This window comes from Opisthocomus hoazin, chromosome Z (assembly GCF_030867145.1).
Source record: "Opisthocomus hoazin isolate bOpiHoa1 chromosome Z, bOpiHoa1.hap1, whole genome shotgun sequence".
Taxonomy (NCBI): Eukaryota; Metazoa; Chordata; class Aves; order Opisthocomiformes; family Opisthocomidae; genus Opisthocomus; species Opisthocomus hoazin.
The window spans coordinates 57966502-57988021 of record NC_134454.1 but is presented as its reverse complement, the minus strand read 5'-3'; the positions used below and the strand labels follow the sequence as shown (position 1 = coordinate 57988021).

The following is a 21520-nucleotide window of genomic DNA, read 5'->3' as shown; positions in this document are numbered from 1 at the left end:
AACTTCAGTTGTGTGCGGGAGATGGTGATTCAAGGTGCTGCTATGCAATTGTGTGTTACCTTCACACTTGGCACAGATTTCACAGGCCATGCCGAACTATCAGTAGGCAGGAAAAATAATAAAAAAAAAGAACAGGTAAGCTATATGAAAATCCTGAATGGAAACTTTCCCCCCGTTTTGGGGGTTCCTCACCTTCCCTTCAGAACAAAGTCCTGTCAGGGTCAGGCAGGTCCTGTCAGGTCACCAGACAGACCTTGCTGCATGGGGTCAAAGCGAAAGGGCAAGAGGCAGATGAGGCAGTATTTTGTGCTTCGCTCTTGCAGGCTGAGCCTGCAGACCAGATCTTGTATCCATGTACAAAGGGCCATGCTGATACATCTCCAGAAACACACCAGAAGGGTCTGTGAGTCCCAGGGGAAGCAGCATAGTCCCTTAGGAAGGAAGAAGCCACATTCCTTTTCTGTAGGCCCTTAATGCCTTTTTGTTCATCCACCGGCATTCACTTTGTTCTTATTCCTGATGAAAGACAGGTGAGATGGTGTTTCCTTCTGAGGGGAGGCGAGCCAGGAGTTGCCTGGTCCTTGTTCAGGGATGCAGCCAGGATGGTTTCTTCTTGCTGGTGTCTTTGCTTATAGACGTCAAGGAAAGAATGTCTCCTCTTTGCTTGTTCTCTGAGGAGGTACTGCTGCAGGTGGTGGTTGCTCATTGCAGCAAATTTATGGTTTGAAAGAGATCTTTTGAGTGCTGTCAGGTGAGAGGTGAAGCCAGAAATTTGATGGGTGGCTACCTCATCTCCTCCTTATTATGTGTATTTAGTCTTCAGAGATAATGTTGCAAAAGCTTTTGAATGGTTTTAACTTTCATGTTTTTCACTTTCTTGACAGAATTTTCCAGATTACTTTCTTTTAAGGAAGAATTTCCACCGGCTTTAATACCTAGCTGCAAGTGTCAGATCACTGAAAGAGCGAATATGTTGCAGTTGAAATCAAAATAGAAACTTCCAAATGCATTGCCTAATTGCGATAGAAATCATGGGCCCACAAAGTCCAGGGCAAAATGGCCATTGGCAGACATGCAGGGCAGAAGCTGGTCCTGGATTTCCATTCTGATTGCCAGGTCTTCTAACCCTGATGATGTTTACTGGAACAACAGAAGCAGAAGTCTGTATGGCAGTGAAGTCCCTCTCTCCTTTGATGAATATTACACTGATCCCACGATTTAGAGCATTGGCTTGGCTTTTGTTTTGCAGAGGTGTCCCGTTTGTTGTGTGATGAATCATTCATCAGCCCAGTGCACCACCGTCAGTGTTCTGCTTGCTGTGTCTCCATTTCCTTTTTTACTGAAGGACACATCTTACCCGCTTCATGTGTTTGTCTCTCGCATTGTGGAGCTGGAACTCCAGATACGGAATGGATAAGAGTGCTTTTTGATTTAATTTTTAGGTGGATTCTTTTATGATTCTCCTCTATGAGGCTTTGTTTATTCAAAGGACTCTTTGGAAACCCAGTCACATTCTGCCTTTTCTTTTTTTTCCTTTATATTCCACACTTCAAAGCAGTTACCAACCTTTTTGCCTTCCTGCCCTCAAATAAGTGTTATTATCAGAACTTTATTATTTTATTATAAATGGGAAGAATTTTTCCTAAACACTTTTTCCTCTGTCAGGAACACAATAGTTTGGCATGGGGTAAATATACATTAACAATCAGTACAGATGTCTACGTCCTCCTTCCCTGGCCCCCAGCCCACTGAGATCACCTTAATTCCAGTGCCTGCACCATGTCTTCAGTGGATGTGCCATGGGCAGGTTATTAAACAAATCCTAGGAGCTGGATTGCTCTATTCTCAGGACTTCCTGCCCCAGCTTCTGTTTTTGAGGCTCTGCAGGGATCTTCTATTAACATACCCTCATTTTGTTCGTTGCTGAGATGTTCTGTGCAGAAAGATAGTGTGCAAGATGTTCCTGTTGGAGAGGGAAAGCTCCTCTCCAGACAAGGAACAGAACAAGTGGGCACAATAAAGTGAACTTTTTCCAGATAAAAAATACAAGTGTACGCACAGAGAGCAACCTTCATCATTCACCATGAGTGGCCCTGTCAAGGGGAACATGCCATGTTGCTGTCAGAGCCCTCTCATCTGCTTCTTTTTGTTAAGGTCTGGCCTTGCAGAGCATCCTCTCACAGGCTCAGTGGTGGCCAAGCTCGGACTGCCTGAGCTTAGCAGGACCCGGCTTTGGTTTCTTCCCCATGGGCTGAAGCAAGGAAAGCAGGATCTCCTGGTGGGAGCAGGGGTCGCAGGGGAGAGCTATAGCCCGCCAGAGCAGGACTTGCATAGTCCCTTAGTTTTCTGTGCTTTATCTCCATGCCTGCTCGTGGTACATAACATCTCAATATGTTTGACCGCACAATATGACTCAGCGTGGCTGAAGGCGTCCAGCTCTCCCTTGGTGGTGTTCCTCAGCAGTCACCACGTGCTCCAGCTAGCTGCAAGCCACCATTCAGCAGAGCACCGGGATCTGTGTGCTGCAGAACTGAGTGCCTCTAATTGCACAGCACCCCCAGGCTCAGCCTGCCTGAAATCCTTTTTGTACAGTGTAATTTGCATTAGCTACCATTGTTCGTGTCCACATTAGGCACCGTTGTTCGCATCCGTATTAGGCTCGTGGCTTTCAGGGCCAGCAGAAACCGTTAACTTACCCAGATGGTCTCTCAGGCGCTTCTGCAGAGTTGCTTCCACACTGATTTGGGCCTTTCTTTTTCTTTCCCAGAAAAATCGCTATGAGATTTACATCGGCCTCCTGAAAGAAGGGGTGAAGGAGCTGCTGAGCGGAGGAGAGAACGATGCGCCAGGACTGAAGAAATCCCACTCGAGTCCCTCATTGAATCAGGAGTCTCCAGTTAGTGCCAAGGTGAAACGCAATGTCTCAGAGAGGAAGGACTACAGGCCAGAAACACCCAGCATTAAGCAGAAGGTCACTTAGGGTGGAAATGACAACTAGGGGAACAGCCATGCAGCAAAGTTACCGGTGGTCAAAATTTTTTCATTTAATAACCTGTCATTCACAAAAAATAAGTGCATCTGCCTGAATGGGGTGTTAGTGACACTTTCTATTGTATATTTTGCTGTTTCTGTGCAGATTGTGGGAGATGTCTTTGCTCCTGCTTTGCTTTGTTAATTTATCATTTAGTAACTGAAGCATCGGGACTTTTTTGTGTTGTTCTGTTTCTAAAGGAGCTGGGGGAGGGGTAGAGCGCTGTGACGTATATTCTGTCTCTTCCCCATTTATCTCCTCCCATCGGCACGTGGCTTTCATCTTTCAAGTCACTTGTCACTTTATTTACGTGGTGGGTGGGAAAAGTAACTGGACAAATGCTGCAGTGCTGCGAATGCGAGCTGTAGCTGTGAGAAAAGCTGTGCAAATGGGCAGCTGCAGAAGGCTGGCTCGAGCCTAGAGTCCTGGGAACGCCGGTTTCCTGACGATGCAGAGCATGTTGGTACTGGTACGTAGCGGTGGGTGCTACAGTAAATAGTCACTGTCGCTTATTATTATTGCATTGACCCTGGACCCATGAGCGTGAAGGAGTGAAACCTGGAAAGCTCTGGCAGTGCTGGGATGACAGCATTGGAACAATTTGTTTGCTTTCTTCCAAGCAAAGTCGTCTTCTGAGCTAGCAGGCTGGGGGGTATCCAAACCTGTCCTGTGTCTGTGATCAGGGAGATTAGGGATTACCCAGTTGGAATGACTACCCGGGCTTTAAATTTGTTTGTGGAGGAGGCTGCTGTAGATGTCAGCCATTAGCATTATGTTTTGAAGACAAAGGGCCTCTGTGTAGTTTTTAACTATACGCTCTCACTTAGCTGCTATATAGAGCCTTATGATATATTATGTCCTGATGCTCCCCCTTCCAGGAGTTTCCTTACTGGTGTGCACAGATAGGAGTGTGCAATTTCTCTGCTAGTGACAAAGCACTTTGCCTTTTCTCTTCAGGAAGCGATTCTCCTCAGCTCTCCATTTTCCTGCTTTAGCTCACATACAGGGGAAGAGGCTGGTGCAGACTGGAGAAGGGGACAGATGTGTCCTCGCTGTGGGCCAGGGTGTGGTGGTGTCCTGGCTGCTCTGTGCCCCTGGAGGCAGGCACAGAGCAGCCCCAGCTTTGGCAGATCCTGCCCTCCACCCGCAGGGATCCAGCCTGCCTTGCAGCTCCTGCATACCCTGCGCCAGGCTTTCAGAGAGGAGCGCAGGGCAGGGAGAGACCACCGTCGGTAGAGCTTTCCACACCTGAATGCCCACTCTTTGCGCCACAGGGTGGCCTGCAGTCTTCAGGCACAGGGAGTAGAACAATGATGTAGAAATCACTTTCTGCTTCCCTGCCCGTCTCGCCTGGGTGGCATCATGGTTCTGCAGAGAGTGCTGGCTCACCTGTTACTTAACACCCTGGGTTTTAATCTCAGGTTTGATACTGGCTTGCTGGGTGAGCTTGGGCAGATTGCTCCTATTTTGCCTTGCTCCTTCTGTGCAGAGTAGTACAACCAAACTGGCCTTTCCTGCAGAGCACCTCGGGAGGTAATGTTGAGGGCCAGATGAAAATTATTTGTTGCTCTTTCATTTCCTGTGCCTGGAACAGGGGAACCTGAGTGATGGATATAATCCTTAATGCATAAAGAAATGTCAAGATCAATGCAAGGACTGTTTAGAAATGCACTGGTGTTGCCAGCCAAGTAGTTGAAGGGCCACATGTCAAAAAACTTACCACCTGAATGGATATATTGTCTGCCAGACTTCCTGAAGGGTCCAAGTCAGTTAATCTAGCTTACTGAACTGCTAGTTCGAAGATCAAAGAGAGAAGGACCTTAACAGGCACCACATAACTTGCCTTCCCACTGAGGATCACCATGCAACAGCTTTCCCAGTGGTGTGATCACCGTTGGCTGTAACAAAGACATAGCACTCTCAGATGCCAGGAGGCGTTGAAGCAAATCCATCCTTGCAGTTGCAGCTCGGCAGCAAAACCAGATGGAAGTGTTTCCACATGTGATGCTGGGAGGCGTATACATCTGGCATCTGCCACCGAGAGTGGCCACTCCATGCTAGAAGTCAGGGGGTTGTTCCTTGACCCTGGTGATGTTGCTAAAAACTACGGAGTCCTGAATCGAAACCATCAGCGCTTCCCAAGCGCTGGAGCTTTAGAAGCTGTGCATGCTTGCTACAGTGGAGCAAACGTTCAGTCCTCTTGGTGGAGAGATGCCTTCTGCTGCTGGAGCCGAAGTGATGTGGTGCAGCAAGCTGTGTTGGGAGACTCAGCGTAGACAGGTGCATGACAGTGCTCATTGGGAGGGATTGTTTGAATTAATCAAGTGTGGTAGATCAACAGCTCATGAAGGGAAACAAAGCCAGGAGATCCCTGAAGCTGTTCAGCATGCTCTAGTGGTTTAAAACAAACAAGCAGGAGAGAGAATAAATTCATTTGGGGAATGCCAGCTGCACATTCAAGAAGAAAACTTGTCTTAGATAATGGCATTAGGAGGCATGCAGCAGAAACAAAAAAAAAGGTGTGGATTTGTAAATGGGCTGTAGCTGTCAGGATGGGGCGTTGCCTAGATGATCTTTGTGAAGGCAGGCTGGAAGATGCCCAGCAAACCTCTTGTGATTATGGAGTGCAGTGCTTTAAAAGGCAAAGAGCTGACATTTAACTTTTTTTTTCCCCTGGCTTTTAAAATATTCTGGTTGCTGTAGACTGCAGTTAAACTGCTGAGCTCAAAAAGGAATTATTCCTGTAGAATGCGTTTCCCAGCCTCGACACAGAGTTTGGATAATTCCTCTTCAAAGTCATTGCAGAGGAGATGATTTGAAGCAATAGGAAAAGTCAAAAAGCGAACTGCAAAAATGAAAATTTTTTTTCATTTTGCATTATTTACTCTCTATTTCTGTGTATTCTTGTAAACTGATTATGGTATATTTTTTAGGTCTCATCTGGGGTTAGCAAATGCAGTTTTTCACTGTGTTTTTTAGTCATTAGATATTTGTTGAGCTTGGAGCACTCTTGGTGAGACTGCTGAGGCGTGCAGATTAGTTTACTGAGAATTTGTCAGGTTCTGCTCAAGTTTTAATTACCGCCATTTTACTCTGTTGCTTTACAAACTCTGGGCATCCCAGGCACCCATGTGAAAATGCACATTTCGGAGGCCGACAGAAAAAGGTGATCCTGTTGTGAATCACTGAGGCTCCTGGACTCCCTTGGGAATAGGATCATCTACTAAGCAGTATGTAATTTGCTTTTTTCTCCCCCCCCGATGCTATTGTAGGGGGAGAGCAGGTTCTCAGGAGGTCTCAGCGGTGCATCTTCTTGGGTGGCACCACTGAGAGTCCAGCCAGGTAGCTTTGCATGGCACACGGTACCCTGCTTTTCTTTGCTGTTTGCCTTCAGCAGGGATCAGTGCTTGACATCAGAGACTCAGGAGCTCCTGTTGCAGTATGTAAGGATACTCTGCTGGTTTTTAGGCCTCCTCTGGGACCTGACCATGCACCTGAACCTGGTATCAGTGGAGCAGCCTTCAGCTTTCCGGGGATGCTCAGTGCTAGTTACTGGCAGACCACTGTAAGCATGTGTGCGTGCAAGCCAGCCTTTGCATCGGTGATGCAGGGAGGTGTCATCCTTCCTTGTCATCCTCCCTGCTGCAGTGTGCAACTGTTGCTCAGGCAAAGCCTCTATGCGCATGTTCAGAGGGGGGATGCAAGGATGGGAACAGGATTGGGTCAACAGCTGCTCACATCCCCACTCTCAATATGCAGACAGGGGTCCTGGAGGAATCCGTCCTGCTCTGAAGCATTGCTGGTTACTCACCCTCCAGAAGCTGGACCATCTCCTCTCCCCAACTCAGGGAGGAGAGGCAGGAGAGGACCTCACTGGGTCTGCACCTGACAGCAGAGAGGTGAGGGAGAAGGACAAAATTGCCTTCCCCTCTCCCCACTCAGCAACCAGAGCAGGTGAGATGCTCTCCCGAAGCCAAAACCACGCTCTTCTCCGTGAATCAGCAGGAGTCTGGCTGAGATAGTTTTCGTTTGGCAGTGGCTGCAGAAGAGCCTCTCTGGGCTGGCTGTGTATTCGTGTGCGTCTTGCAGATAAATCACGCATGGACCAGTGAACATGACTACAGCTTTTAAATCCAGTATTTATGTTGTGTCTTTAATTGATGTAGAGAGATAAGTCAGCCAGCAGAGTGATTAATGGAGCGGAGCTGTGGGGGAACGCTGTTCAGCTGCGACGCCAACTCAGACAGTTTTTCATCTGTAGCCAGCCACTTGTAGACCATTACCAGAAGCTTTCAAAGGGCTTGTAACAGCTCATCCCTTAAGTGCTTTCCCTCTGATCCCACCTGCTCCCAGGGTGTGGTCTGCCCATGTCTGGGGGCTCTTCTGGAGAGCAGTGCTCCACACAGTCCTGCTATGAGCAGGAGTTTGGACTAGCAGACCTTCAGAGACCGAAATGTTTGGTGACTTCACAGCTCCAGTGCCTTCCGGTAACAAGGCTGGTCATTCTGGCTTGAAACAGCCAATATTTTTGCCTTTCTCTGGTGGGGGAGCGAGATTCTTGCTTGAGTAGAGCAGCCCCTTCAGTGAGGAGGTGGTGGCTGTGGCAGTGGAGAAAGCCAAAGGTGGGGCAGGTTTATCACTGGGCTGCTGGAGGCATTTGCATGGCTATGTTCTTCATGAAAGTGCTTCGGCTTTTCTCTGCAGACGGTGTACCACTTACCGTGTCTGCATTCTCCATCCCTAAATCAATTTTGACCTTATTGCAGTTAGTCTGACAGCTCCTCCTCCTTTTCTGTCAAGCTGCTCCTGTCTGTCATCTTAGCACCTCAGCTGCTTCTGTATAACAGGTCTCTTTCCTTCCATGCTTGCAGAAATCCAAAAAATTTGACTGTCCCGTCTTGCTTTGAGAAAACCTGCTCTGAAGCAGTGCTGCATTGAATGGGTAAACCCTGTGAACAGCTTTTGCATTCTGCTCGTTGGTAGCCTGTGTTTCCAGCCACAGTTATAGCTGGGTGGTACGAGACGGAGTTTCAGACTGCTGTGATCCTCTAGCGTCATGCTGAGGGGACACAAGGTCCCCCCTCCCACACTCAGACCAGCCACTCGTGACATTCCTAGTCTCCTACCCAAAAGTCTTGGAGGCAGAGGCAACCCATGCTGTGGGGACACCTTGAAATGCTGTTCTACAAGGAGCTGGGTGCTTTCCAGGTCAGGCCATAGATTTTGCAGTCTTCTGGGGAGCTGTGTAAAAAAAAAAAAAAAAAAATGACCAACCAACCAAAAAAAAACCCCACAAGTCAGTTTCAGCCAGTGTCCCCCAAGCACAGAGAGATGGTATCCGGGTTGTTGGAAACACTGACTGCTTTTGCAGAGGCAAAGGCAGTATACACACCTTAACTGAAGCAAACTTCCAGCTTGCTGCTTGTTTAAACTTTCCCCAGTCTTGCTCTTCCCAGGCTCTGGGGTGTTACATCTGCTCTGAGATGGCAGTTATGAAGTCCACATTTCTCCCCAGAGAGCGACCAGAGCTCCCCAGCATGTGTTCCCAGCATCTGATATCTAGGCTGCCTGGAGGGGCGAGCCAGAGAAGCTGTCTTAGAAATTTCTTTGAAAGAGCCGGTCTCCAGCTTGTGCTTTTTAGATGATATTTTTAGTGCATATAGAAGCAATATGCTTGGTCTCTCCCCTCTCCCAGAGCTCTCTCAGCAGCACAGGTGTAGTACAGTGAGCTGCTTCACCTGGAGCTTTGCTGGGTGGGACCTGAATGTTTGCTCCAGCAAGCAGAGGCTTTATCAGCCTCTGGAGGAATGGTATCACTTAAGCTGAGCACCAGTGCACAGGACAACAATGTTGTGGGAAGACAGTGAGAAAGCCAGTGCCACCCTCCGTGGCTGGTCACAGGCTGGGGACTCTGTTCTCAAGCATTGCCCTCGGTGCTGAGGGTAATTAGATACGCTGGCTTCTTTTTCCACCTACGCTGTGCTGCTTGAGGAACTGTCCCTACCACCTGCTGCTTTTCTCCCCTGCAACAGCAGCACCCTCATCCAGGGATGCCGCAGTCCCATTGTTACGAGGCTGGTTTAAATGAGAGCAAGGAGGACAGGTCCTGGGGAAATGTGTCCGGATGCCATCTGGGAGTATCTGCTCTCCCGTTGGCAACACCCCGCTGAACAGTGAAAGGAGGCAGGCTCAGCCCTGCCGGAGAAAGGTACCTTGCTCGTCCATGTTGTTAGCTGCACTGAGGCTGTGCTTTAATTATTTATTAGAACACTTGCCTTAGCAAATGCAAGCAACAGCTTTCCCAAAGGCCGCACCGTTGACCTGACTTTGCTCCCATGGTCAAAAGGAGCAAATTTAGGCCAGCCCAAAGCATTCTCTGCCCTCCTCTTTCAACAATGAACTACTCCATAAAAATTATAAATGTTTAAACAATGAGGGACCTCCCTTGGCATCTGTGGTTAAATCTATGCCAGGAATCATCTGGGGTACAGGCCAGAGGTTTGTTTGGACCGAGGAAAAAGTATATATCCCTTAGCAATGCAAGGACTGAATGTGCTACAGGCTACAAGGGCAGGATTTTTCTCTGACATAAATGGTTGTAATTAGTAGCCACTCTACAGCAGTGGTCCTGTATGTCACTCACCTAAATGAGACCCACACAACACGATACTTTTTGTCTAAGCAGGCAAGGTTTCAGCTTTGCCTTGGGCCAAGTGAATATCCTGGTGTAACCACAGAGCAGCTAGCCAAGCTGCTGTGGAGACTTGTTTGACGCAAAATCCTCTGACTCCCTTGAGCCCCTTACTGGGAGAAGGGAGATTGATGATATCCAGCCTGTGTCACTGCACAGGGCAAACTCTGTCGGTGATATAAGTCTTAAATCACTTACACGCTTATGAAAACCTCATGCTTAGTGCTGTCAAATTCTGGAAGACTGTAGGATGAGAACAGGGGTGGGTTGTGTGGTTCACTTTTAATTTGTACATATTAATGACAACTATGTCCTCTTACTCGAGGCTGGGATTATAACTTGGCTACAAGAACAGAGTTTTTGGCAGTCTGAAAACTTTAAAATCACTATTCTTTGCGTGAGGTACAATCTGAGGCTTACATTATTTGGTGAACCTGTTTAAGCGATGCCTATAGATGTGTGTATGTATTTCATAGGTATAGTATGGCTTCTGTGGCTCTGCACTCCAAAGCCTGCTGTTCTTTTCTGAGGCTTATTTTCATCAAAGCACTTCAGCAGCTGCGAGCTTTGTTAGGATGCTTGTTGTTCTAGTTGTTCTCAAATTAGGTTAAGCAGTCATCAGAGCTTTTGGAGATTTAGGATATCCCTTCAGCTGCATTGATCTCCGTGTGTTGTCCACTAGGAGCTGCCTGTTGTTCTGCGTGTCAAAAGCAAAGGCCTGTATTTGAGAATCTAAGCAAGGATTACTGAGTGGGATTTTTTGCTAGCTTAACACTGGGCTAAATCTCTGCCTGTTGATGTCAGCTGATGCCTGCACCAGGAGCATCCTTGCTGGCTACTTCTGAAAATCACACTCTGGGGTTCTAATACACAGCTTTGCTTCTGAAAATGTTGACCTCACTCTGTGAAAATTCAGCAAGGGGACATCATGTCCAAAAGTGTCCAAGCAGGACAGGTGCCTGTGATGTCTCCTGCAGATACAGCCGTACAGCAGTAGTGAGGGTTTCTTTCTGCAACTGTACAGATTTCCAGAAGAATGTCTGGCTCGTCAGCAGGGAAAAGAAGAGCAGTAGGGCTGAAGTATCTCTCTCGGGCATTTCATATGCCTCCCAGAGGTTTCACTTGGGAGGTTTAAAAAAATCTTTTAACAAGTTGCCGGTGTAAGTAAAAAGATGTAAGGAAACCCAGTGGGTTTTCCTATTGCACGCTAAGTCAGGGCAATGCTAGCAGCATCTGCATTATGCCTGGAAAGGGAGAGCACAGCCCGAGAGTGGGGTTCTCGCCTGGAGTCATAAAACTCTTATCATTCAGTTAACTTCAAGCACTTGAGCAACCTTGGTGAAGCCATGCCTTTGTACTTCACTGGACCGTAGGCAGAGTCATCATGTCTTGCAGGACTCAGATGCGAGTGGACTGCAGCTCAGGGTGAAATGAAGAGGGACATCTCCACCACCTTGCTTTGGGTGAGTTGTAATCCTGTAATCCATTTTTAGGCGCTGAGCTTCTCCCTTGGATTATCTGCCTCCCGTGGTGATGCAGTGGGCAGATGAGCGCTGTCACATTCAGAGCTGCAGTTAGGAAGTGTCGTTTGCCCTCCACCTGAGCTGTTGCAGTGTTGTTTTCCCTTAGGCAGAGAAAGGGGACTGAATTTTCAGTTATCATTGTGTGGTACTTATATGAGAAGAGTAATTCTTGGTAGGAGTAGTGCAGAAAAATACTTTGTACATGCGTGTACACATACCTTGTGCATCTCTTGTGTGCAGACCTAGCCTTACAGGGCCTGAAGGCAGTCCTTGCAAGACCTTTCCTCTGGGTGGCCTCCTATCCCTTTTGCCAAGTTTAGGAACCTTCTTTCTGATGACCTTGAACTTGGTTTACTCTCATCACTGAATAGCTGGAGTGTTTTCCGTGCAACACACTAGAGATGCAGTCCTAGTCTCACTGCTTTGTCATGACTTCTTAGTCTGCTGTGAAGCAGCATTGAGATAATCACTAAATCTTTTCCAGCAGTGTGAAACTTGCTGCGCTGACTCTTGGGGTGGTCATCGTCTCGGGTTTGAGGCTGCCCTACCACCAGGGCACCCCATTTTGTCCCTGGGAATGTGCATGGCCAGAAGAGCATACTCTTCAGTGGTCAGAGTCAGAGCTGTGCAGACTCAAGTCAAGCACTGGTTCGTGGGAGATGTTTCCACGTGCTGCTGATGTCTGCAAGGACTCAACTTGCTTACACAGAGTTGCTTTCGTGAAGCAGAGTTGTTACTCTTTTCTACAGGTACCACAGGATGCCCTCCCTTATTCTGCTTCATGTAACTGGTACTAGAATGATCATTTCCTGATAAATGAAGGCACTTAATCAGTCCTCTTCCCCTTGGAAGAAGGACTTTTGGGGATATTGTTATATCATTTAAAATAATATTTTGGAATTTAAGTTTACATTGCTTTATTTTTCACTTGAGGTGACTGTATATAAATATTTTCCTCTATTTTATCATTGCTGATAAAGTAAGCCTACGGTATACAGACAAATAATTTGCCTTTGATGTATTGAAACTGTGAGATATAAAGTAGACTTCTCTCTTGTGTCCATGTTCCTGACTATAACTCTGTTCCTCTGTGTTTTTATAAGTTGGAATAAATGTTGCTTACGGGCAACAGAGAGCCTGCAAGCTTCCCAATAATTTTTATGTAACTGAAATCAAGCAACCCTAGTGAAGGATCTCACATATGTATAATGATATATCTATATGTACAAACTTTAGAAAGAAATAAACCAAATGTATTTCATCTTCTGCAGCTGAATGGTTTTTTTGTTTTTGTTTTTATTGGAGCCCTTACCATTGCTTCTGATGTAAGAACATGAAGGTGGCTTTACCAGCTGCTACGGCAGCCTCTGGCTGTTCTGCTCGGGGATGATACAGACCGATTAGCTGGTGCAGCCCTTTCCCCAGCACACCCTTCTGACTTCTGGCAGTCAGCATTTTCCAGGTTTCCTGAGCTGGAGGGTGCACGTACTGTCTGCTGTACAGAAACACAGTCTGGAGCTGAATATGTCTGCCAGGGAAGAGGCCCGTGCGGCCCCACGCAGATACACAGCTCAGATACTCCTTACCGAAGGAGGCACAAGGAGGTGTGTGGTTGGGTGACCAGTGGAGCCAGTGGTACTGCAAGCACACCAGTCCTGTGTGAGGGCAGCTGGAGCATGTCTCTCTTCCTTTTCCACCTCTACAAGAGGTGGCTTCCTCTCTGGGCTGTTCTAGGGTGTGTAGCCTGCAGTTACCACTACTTAGCTGCGAAGAGACAGCAAGAAGAGAATTAACTGATTAAAAATGGGTTTACCAGCATGTGGGTTGGAAGAGGGAGGCTGCAGCAAACAGCTGTTCAGGAGTGATTGGGAGTTGACCTCAAAATTTTTATGAGGTGATTTGAGGACACTGTCAAGGTTGGGAATTGCTGTTGTCCTGGTGGATGGGAAGTAAGAACCTATGAGAAGCAGAAAAGTCAGATACAAAAGAAAAAGGGGGAGTACAGAAAGACATAGGTGGGAGTGGGTAAGAAATTATGCATATCTAAATTGAGAGGAAACAGACTGTACAACACACAGAAAGCAAACAGCCTTGTGCTTGCGGCTCTTTGGGCATGGCTCAACGTGAGAAGCTAGGATACTGTGTGGAGGCTGAGTAACAGGGCAGATGAAGGGGACGTGTCCAGTACCACCAGGTGGGGCACGGATAAACTTTACAACAGGGCTGGGAGCTTGTATTTGGAGACACTAGTAGGGAAGATGTGTTTTTTCTTACCAAGATCTCTGTGAATGTTTGACCATCTTAAGATGATTGTTTCTTTGTGTTTTTTCCTCCTAGAGACTCAGCATGTTGCCTTTAGATGAATGGCATGACCTCCAGCACTTGAGATACTTATGCCCTTTTTTTTTTTCACACTATGCTGTGTAAAGTCAAATTTTTCCTTTGCTATTCTGTCCTGGCTACTTCAAAGCACTCCAGGTTTTTGGTTCCAATGCATGCTCCTAGGTTAGTATGTTTTTTATGAAAAGACTGAACAAACTGGTGGTGAGGATGGGTGGGAGTATTTTACAAAGATGTATTAAATGCCTCCTCTAAGCCCAAATGAATGCTTTAACCATGCCTGAACGTTAACGTCAGTGCTGCTCACCACATCTTTTCCTATTTTATCTTCTTAGCTAACAAAGTCACCGCTGAGCATTTTCTGGTGATTTTCTGCCTGGAATCATTAGTCATGTCACGTTGCTCATGATGCATTAAACTACAACAAAATGACAGAGCAGGTGCAAAGTGAAAGACAGATACATTTATATTCTCTTCGTTGTCCCTTTTCAGTTCAAGTTTCCAAGTACAGAATGTAATTATCAAGGGAACCTGAAAGGGCGATCTTGTGTATGCAGGTGAAACCTCCACAGCTACGCATCTCTTCAGCTATTTATAAATAATGTATCATGAGAGAGTGACTTAGCCAAAAAGTGAAGCACAACTTGGTCTGCAATTGCCATGGGTATCTCTAGGCTGCAAATGGGAAGAAAGTCCTTTCCCAGCAGAGCACTGATCATAGAATCATAGGTTGGAAAAGACCTCTAAGATCATCAAGTCCAACCATCTGCCCAATACTACCATGCCTACTAAACCACATCCTGAAGTGCCACATCTACATGTTTTTTAAACACCTCCAGGGATGGTGACTCAACCACCTCCCTGGGCAGCCTGTTCCAATGCCTGACCACTCTTTCAGTAAAGAAATTTTTTCTAATATCTAATCTAAACCTCCCCTGATGCAACTTGAGGACATTGCATCTTATCCTATCACTAGTTACCTGGGAGAAGAGACCGACACCTGCCTCACTGCAACCTCCTTTCAGGTAGCTGTAGAGAGCAATAAGGTCCCCCCTCAGCCTCCTCTTCTCCAGACTGAACAACCCTAGTTCCTTCAGCCTCTCCTCGTAAGACTTGTTCTCCAGACCTCTCACCAGCCTCACTGCCCTTCTCTGCACATGCTCCAGCACCTCAGTGTCCTTCTTGCAGTGAGGGGCCCAAAACTGAACACAGTACTCAAGGTGAAGTGGATTGAGAACTGGCTGAATGGCAGAACTCAGAGGGTTGTCATCAGCGGCGCTGAGTCTAGTTGGAGGCTGGTAACTAGTGGTGTCCCTCAGGGGTCAGTACTCAGCCCAGCCTTGTTTAACTTCTTCATCAATGACCTGGATGAAGAGTTAGAATGTACCCTCAGCAAGTTTGCTGATGGCACCAAACTGGGAGGAGTGGTAGATACACCAGAAGGCTGTGCTGCCATTCAGTGTGACCTGGATAGGCTGGAAAGCTGGGCAGAGAGGAACCTGATGAGGTTCAACAAAGGCAAATGCAGGGTCCTGCACCTGGGGAGGAACAACCCCATGCATCAGTACAGGCTTGGGGTGGACCTGCTGGAGAGCAGCTCTGCAGAGAGGGACCTGGGTGTCCTAGTGGACAACAGGTTAACCATGAGCCAGCAGTGTGCCCTGGCTGCCAAGAAAGCCAATGGGATCCTGGGGTGCATCAAGAAGAGTGTGGCCAGCAGGTTGAGGGAGGTTCTCCTTCCCCTCTACACTGCCCTGGTGAGGCCTCATCTGGAGTACTCTGTCCAGTTCTGGGCTCCCCAGTTCAAGAAAGATGAGGAGCTACTGGAGAGAGTCCAGCGGAGGGCTACAAGGATGGTGAGGGGACTGGAACATCTCTCCTACGAGGAGAGGCTGAGGGAGCTGGGCTTGTTCAGCCTGAAGAAGAGAAGGCTGAGAGGGGACCTAATATATACTTACAAGTATCTGAAGGGTGGGTGTCAGGAGGATGGGGCCAAGCTCTTTTCAGTGGTGCCCAGTGACAGGACAAGGGGCAGTGGGCACAAACTGAAACATAGAAAGTTCCGTCTGAACATGAGGAAGAACTTCTTCCTTCTGAGGGTGACAGAGCACTGGAACAGGCTGCCCAGGGAGGTTGTGGAGTCTCCTTCTCTGGAGATATTCAAGACCCGCCTGGACAAGGTCCTGTGCAGCCTGCTGTAGGTGACCCTGCTTCAGCAGGCGGGTTGGACTAGATGACCCACAGAGGTCCCTTCCAACCCCTACCATTCTGTGATTCTGTGATTCGGTACAGCCTCACCAGTGCTGAGTACAGGGGCACGATCATCTCCCTACTTCTGCTGGCCACACTATTCCTGACACAAGCCAGGATGCCGTTGGCCTTCTTGGCCACCTGGGCACACTGCTGGCTCATGTTCAGCTGGCTGTCGACCAGCACCCACAGGTCCTTCTCTGCCGGGCAGCTTTCCAGCCACTCCTCCCCAAACCTGCAGCATTGTGTGGGATTGTTGTGACCCAACTGCAGGACCTGGCATTTGGCATTGTTGCACCTCATACAGTTGGCCTTGGCCCATCGATCCAATCTGTCCAGATCCCTCTGCAGAGCCTTCCTACCCTCGAGCAGATCGACACTCCCACCCAGTTTGGTGTCATCTGCAAACTGACTGAGGGAGCCCTCAATTCCCTCATCTAGATCATTGATAAAGAGATTAAACAAGGCTGAACCCAACACTGAGCCCTGGGGAACACCACTCATGACTGGCCGCCAGCTGGATTTAACTCCATTCACCAATACTCTCTGCACTCAGTCATTCAGCCAGTTCTTTATCCAGCGAAGAACACACCCATCCAAACCATGGGCAGCTAGTTTCTCCAGGAGGATACTGTGGGGAACAATGTCAAGGGCCTTACTAAAGTCCAGGTAGATGATATCCACAGCCTTTCCTTCATCCACTAGGTGGGCCACCTGGTCATAGAAGGAGATCAGGTTGGTCAAGCAGGACCTGCGTTTCATGAACCCGTGCTGGCTGGGCCTGATCCCCTGGTTGTCCTTCACATGGCTGGTGAGCGCACCCAGGATGAATCACTGCATAATCTTGCCCGGCACTGAGGTCTGGCTGAGAGGCCTGTAGTTCCCAGGATCCTCCTTCTGGCCGTTCTTGTAGATGGGCGTTACAATGGCGAGCCTCCAGTCGTCTGGGACCTCCCCGTTAGCCAGGACTGCTGATAGATGATGGAGAGTGGCTTGGCCAGCTCCTCCGCCAGTTCCCTCAGCACTCTTGGGTGGATTCCATGTGGCCCCATAGACTTGTAAGTGTCCAGCTGGCATAGCAGGTCATTAACTGCTTCCTCCTGGATTATGGGAGGTTTGTTCCACTCTCCTTCCCTATCTTCTAGCACTGCGGGCTGATTACCCTGGGAATAACCAGTCTGACTATTAAAGACTGAGACAAAGTGGGCATTAAGTACCTCAGCCTTTCCCTCATCATTATTGACAATATTCCCCCTTGCATCCCGTAAGAGATGGAGACTCTGCTTGGCCCTGTTTTTGTTGTTGCTGTATTTGTAAAAACATTTTTTGTTGTCCCTTACAACAGTGGCCAGCCTGAGTTCTAGATGGGCTTTTGCCTTTCTATTTCCTCTCTGCACGACCTAACGAGACTCCTGTACTACTCTTGAGTCGACTGCCCTTTCTTCCATAGGTGGTAGACCCTCCTTTTTTTCCCCAAGTCCCAGCAAGAGCTCCCTGTTCAGCCAGGCCAGTTGTCTTCCCCACCGGTTCGTCTTGCAGCACATGGGGACAGCTTGCTCCTGTGCCTTCAAGACTTCCCCCTTGAAGAATGTCCAGCGTACCTGGACCCCTTCACCCTTCAGCGCTCTCTCCCAAGGGACCCTCTCAACCAGCATCCTGAACAGGCCAAAGTCTGCCCTCCAAAAGTCCATCGTGGTGGTTTTGCTGGCCCCCCTCCTAACTTCACCTTGAACTGAGAACTCTATCAATTCATGGTCACTAAGCCCAAGACAGCCTCCGACCACCACATCTCCCACCAGTTCTTCTCTGTTAGTAAAGAGCAGGCCTAGTGAGGCACCTCCCCTGGTAGGCTCACTTACCAGCTACGTCAGGAAGTTATCTTCCACATACTCCAGGAACCTCCTAGACTGTTTCTTCTCTGCTGTGTTGTATTTCCAGCAGGAAATTGCATGTACTGCAATGGCTGCCTAAAAGGCAAGGAAAGGGCAAAAATACCGAGTAGCTTTTAAGGTGGAGCTTGAAGGGGAACGGTATGATGATGACTCAGGTTTTCATCTGTCAGGTCATCGCATGCTCCAGGTCTTTCTTTCACTATTTGCTGCTACTAGCCATTTCTCCCAGAAAAAGGGCCATCCTAGAAAGCATGAACTACTGTACGACAGCTAACCACCATGCCGGGTTTGCTGTCAGGGTCATATTCATTTTAGGGCTTCTCTTCTGGTCCCATTGCACAGCTAGTTTTTGGGTGGATCAGGTACACAGATCGTGTGCGTCTTTGTTTTGCTGGTCAGTTCTTGACAACAAGACAGGAAGACGAGCTTGACTGGAATGAGGTGGAGGAATCAAGGCTGACTGATTTTCCTCAAAGAATGTGCAAGGTAATGTGTTGCTGTTATGAAATGGAAATTTGTGGGGAGGTTTTGGCTCCCTGTATGCAGGCAGGGTGTAACAGTAATACTGTACAGGGCTGAGATTGCCACAGTAACAACTTTGGAAAGACCAGACTTCGGTACAGATGTTGCTGAATTGGGACAGTGAGGAAAAAGTACTGAGGGATGTGTTGTGTTTTAGGGAGGAGCTTGAACAGAGAAAGGGAGGTCCAAGGGTGGCAAAAAGGTTGTTCCAGAAGTAGAAACAATGATGAACAAGGTAGAAAATCAGGTAAAGAACAAAGGACAGGGGAATCTTCTGAAAGAAGGAGTGCAGGTGCCTACAGACGACAGCGAGCTGACTCGCAAACCCAAGCCGGGGGGACTCTCGTTGGGCTTTTCCATCAGGTTTGTGTCTGAAAAACACTGTGTGAGAGGGTGGGCTGCAGAGGGATAGATTTCCACCCTGGTGGCAGCTTGTGCAGGGAGGGAAAGCTGGTGGATTTGTAATTGAATAGTAGATGTGTGTGATTCATAAGATTTGAGGATTAGATTAACAGCTTTGTAATTGTGTGTAATAGGGTGGAAAATAGTATAATTGCAGATTAGTAATAGTATTGTGTTTATTTGATAATCAGTATATTGATTACTTAACAAATTGACCAGTTTCATAGTAATGTGTTGCTTAATCACTAACACTGTAGTTTTCTCAGTCAGTTGCATCTTCATCTTGCAATCTAAATGGAGGGAGTTGCTTCCTGAAATAAGAGTTACATGGGAGAAAGGCTCCAGGACAGTTCCTACCTAGTCTTAACTTGCTACAGCCACAACAAGTTTAGTGACTTAGACAACTGAAAGCATGTTTATAGGAATATTTGAAAATATTTGAATTATGCAGGAGCTCTGCCAGTGACCACAAGCTAAAAAGGATGAGTCTTGAGAATGCAAAAATATCAGTAAAAAGGACGTACTGGGAAAGCAAGGTCTGTGAATTAAAATCTCAGGGACAGATTTTATAGTGCAGAAGCATCATGTTTTCTCAAAGAACAAACACTGCTTGCCTGCACGTGTAGAGGCACTGGTGGGCCTTTATCTGTGCAGTCTTGAAATGTAGGTGAAATGTACTGTACAGATGGCTAGAAGACTGCAGAAGGAAGCAGAATATAGCAGTGGGGACTTAAAACTCAGTGGAAAAGAAGATGGCAAGGAGGGTTTGCCCAAGGGGACAACAACCAGGAACCATTTGAAAGCTGAAGGCAAGGACAAAACTGAGCAAGACTGAAAAGAAAAAGCATAGGAGGAGGCAACTGAGTAGCACACAGCTTCAGTTAGCACTTGGAAAGGGCAACCCATTAATAAGAAAGGGCAGCCACCTGTGAAGGTCGCCTACCACCTCCCTTCATCCAAGTGCTCTTTAGGTGAAAAGTTCTCATATCCCCATCGTTTGCAGAGGCACTTTGAACACTATCAGGGCTGCTATGGGATCAGGAGAGCTTGCTGTCTGCTGGCCTTCAGGGGAAAACTGCTCAGAGATAGCCAAGATAAATATTCCTCCCTGTGCGTTGTAGCTTGGAAGACAGCAGCATCCCTGGGGCTGTGCGCTGTCTGCTGGAAGGGGAGTGGCATTGCTGAACAGGGCAGGGAAAAAAAAAGCCCCAAACCAAGCTGAAGCCTGTTTTCCCCTCACCACTATACAGAGATTGTTCAAAACATGTTGGTTTGGGTGGGTGGGTGGGTGGCTGTTTTCTCCCCCCCTCAAGAAAATGTCTTTTTTCAGCCAGAAATCATCTTTGCAATCTGCCTTGCCTTTTGATGCTGAGCTCAGAAGTGGGCAGTAGAGATGCTCTGTCACCTTTCTGGCAAGGTGAATATTTTAGTCAGCTTGAGCAACTTTCTGCTCTCTGCCCAGGTGTCCAGTTTAAAAACAAAGCACACTTTCTCATTTCAGAGTAATTCCAGCCAGAACTTATTAACCAAGACATGTGGCTCTGCACACCTATGGGTACAGTCTTCAACACAGACACACATCCTGTCATGTAAGAAGAAGTGGTTTTGGTAAAGGGATGGCTGCTGTGAGGGTGGATGTGGGCAATGTCCAGTCAGAATTGCATGTGTGATACCCAGCTCTTGGTGTACTCTGCTTCCTATCCCATCCCATCTGGGGCTGAACTGTGCTGGGCACCCTATAAGTACAAGTACTGAGACTGGGGAGGATGGAGCCAGGGCCATTACCAGCATGATTACCGGAGTAATAAAGATGCCAGTTACTGCACCCTTGACTTCTCCTGAAGAGGAAGAGATGCTCACCATGGCAGGAACTTGCAGTGGGCAAGGAGTACTCTCCATGTCTGGGCTAAAACGTCCTGCTGGGACAGCTTTGTGGGGGCCTTGCAGCCAGCCAATGATAGCAATCACGGTGTAAAACCCAAGTCCCTATTACCACAGCCATACCCACGCTGCGTTTCTCAGGCAACTGAGGTGTGGGTGGCAGTTAGAGGTTGTCATTGTTTCGGGGCAGGGAGAAGGGGGAGGGAAAAAGACCATATATACACACCAAAAAAAAAAAAAAAAAAAAATTAAGTGCTCTTTCTGTTTAGCTGCAATTTCTGACTGCACTTTAGACAAATTGCCAGAATCCGCATTCCCGTTGGCAGGGAGCCAGGCTCCCCAGCATGCTGATTAAACTATGTGTGGGTAAAATGTGGGCAGATGATGGGGACCCGGTACAGTGAAACCTTGGAGAGCTTTGTTTTCCTTTGCTGCTGCTTTCTTTTTCTCTCCAAACTCCCTGCAGGCTAGTTTTCTGACCAGCCATTGTTGGATCTGATCTGAGGCCTGAACCTCCAGCTTCGGGAGCTGAGAAGAACCGTGAAGCCACAGAGGCATCTGCTAAGGGTACCTAACCCCTAGCTGCTCATTCACCTGCAGGTGAGCCAGTAACCCTGTGGGTGAAGTGAAGGTACTAGAGAAACCAAAAATGTTGGGCTACAGCAAGATAAAGGGAATTTTTGCAGATGGATGGGAAACCCTCTTCTGTGAAGGGCCCAGCCAGCAAGGCATGTGCTCCTGGTCCAGCTTCAGCCTCCCCAGGAGGCTATCTATCTGCAACTGGCTCCTCTGAGCAGTGTGGCTTTGCTTCAGTGAGCTACACTGCCCTTCTCCAGCCTGGCACACTGGGCTGCTTCTGGCTGACGCCACAGGCAGCTTCCCAGGAAGCACTGGAGCTATGGAGTTTGGGACGTTGGCTTTGTAGTCAATCTGCTGCTTAAATCTTGCAGCCATGGCATTTCCACTGCCTTGTCTGTGAAGACTGGGG

General features: G+C 47.9%; 1 protein-coding gene across 4 annotated transcripts in view; it reads left to right on the top strand.

The window, feature by feature from the left end:
* The window catches only part of PSD3 (pleckstrin and Sec7 domain containing 3), a 121410-nt gene extending 100370 nt beyond the window's left edge, over positions 1-21040 (top strand). For 2 of the 4 annotated variants that reach the window (XM_075411692.1, XM_075411694.1), the window contains 3 exons: positions 2768-2908; positions 20153-20240; positions 20999-21040. In XM_075411692.1, coding sequence (XP_075267807.1) covers positions 2768-2908; positions 20153-20240; positions 20999-21003 — 234 coding nt within the window. In that variant the 3' untranslated portion in view covers positions 21004-21040. Of the gene's footprint in view, positions 1-2767; positions 12522-20152; positions 20241-20998 lie in introns of those variants that run through there. The other 2 variants (XM_075411693.1, XM_075411695.1) reach the window with 1 other exon arrangement.
* Positions 21041-21520: the final 480 nt, after the last annotated feature.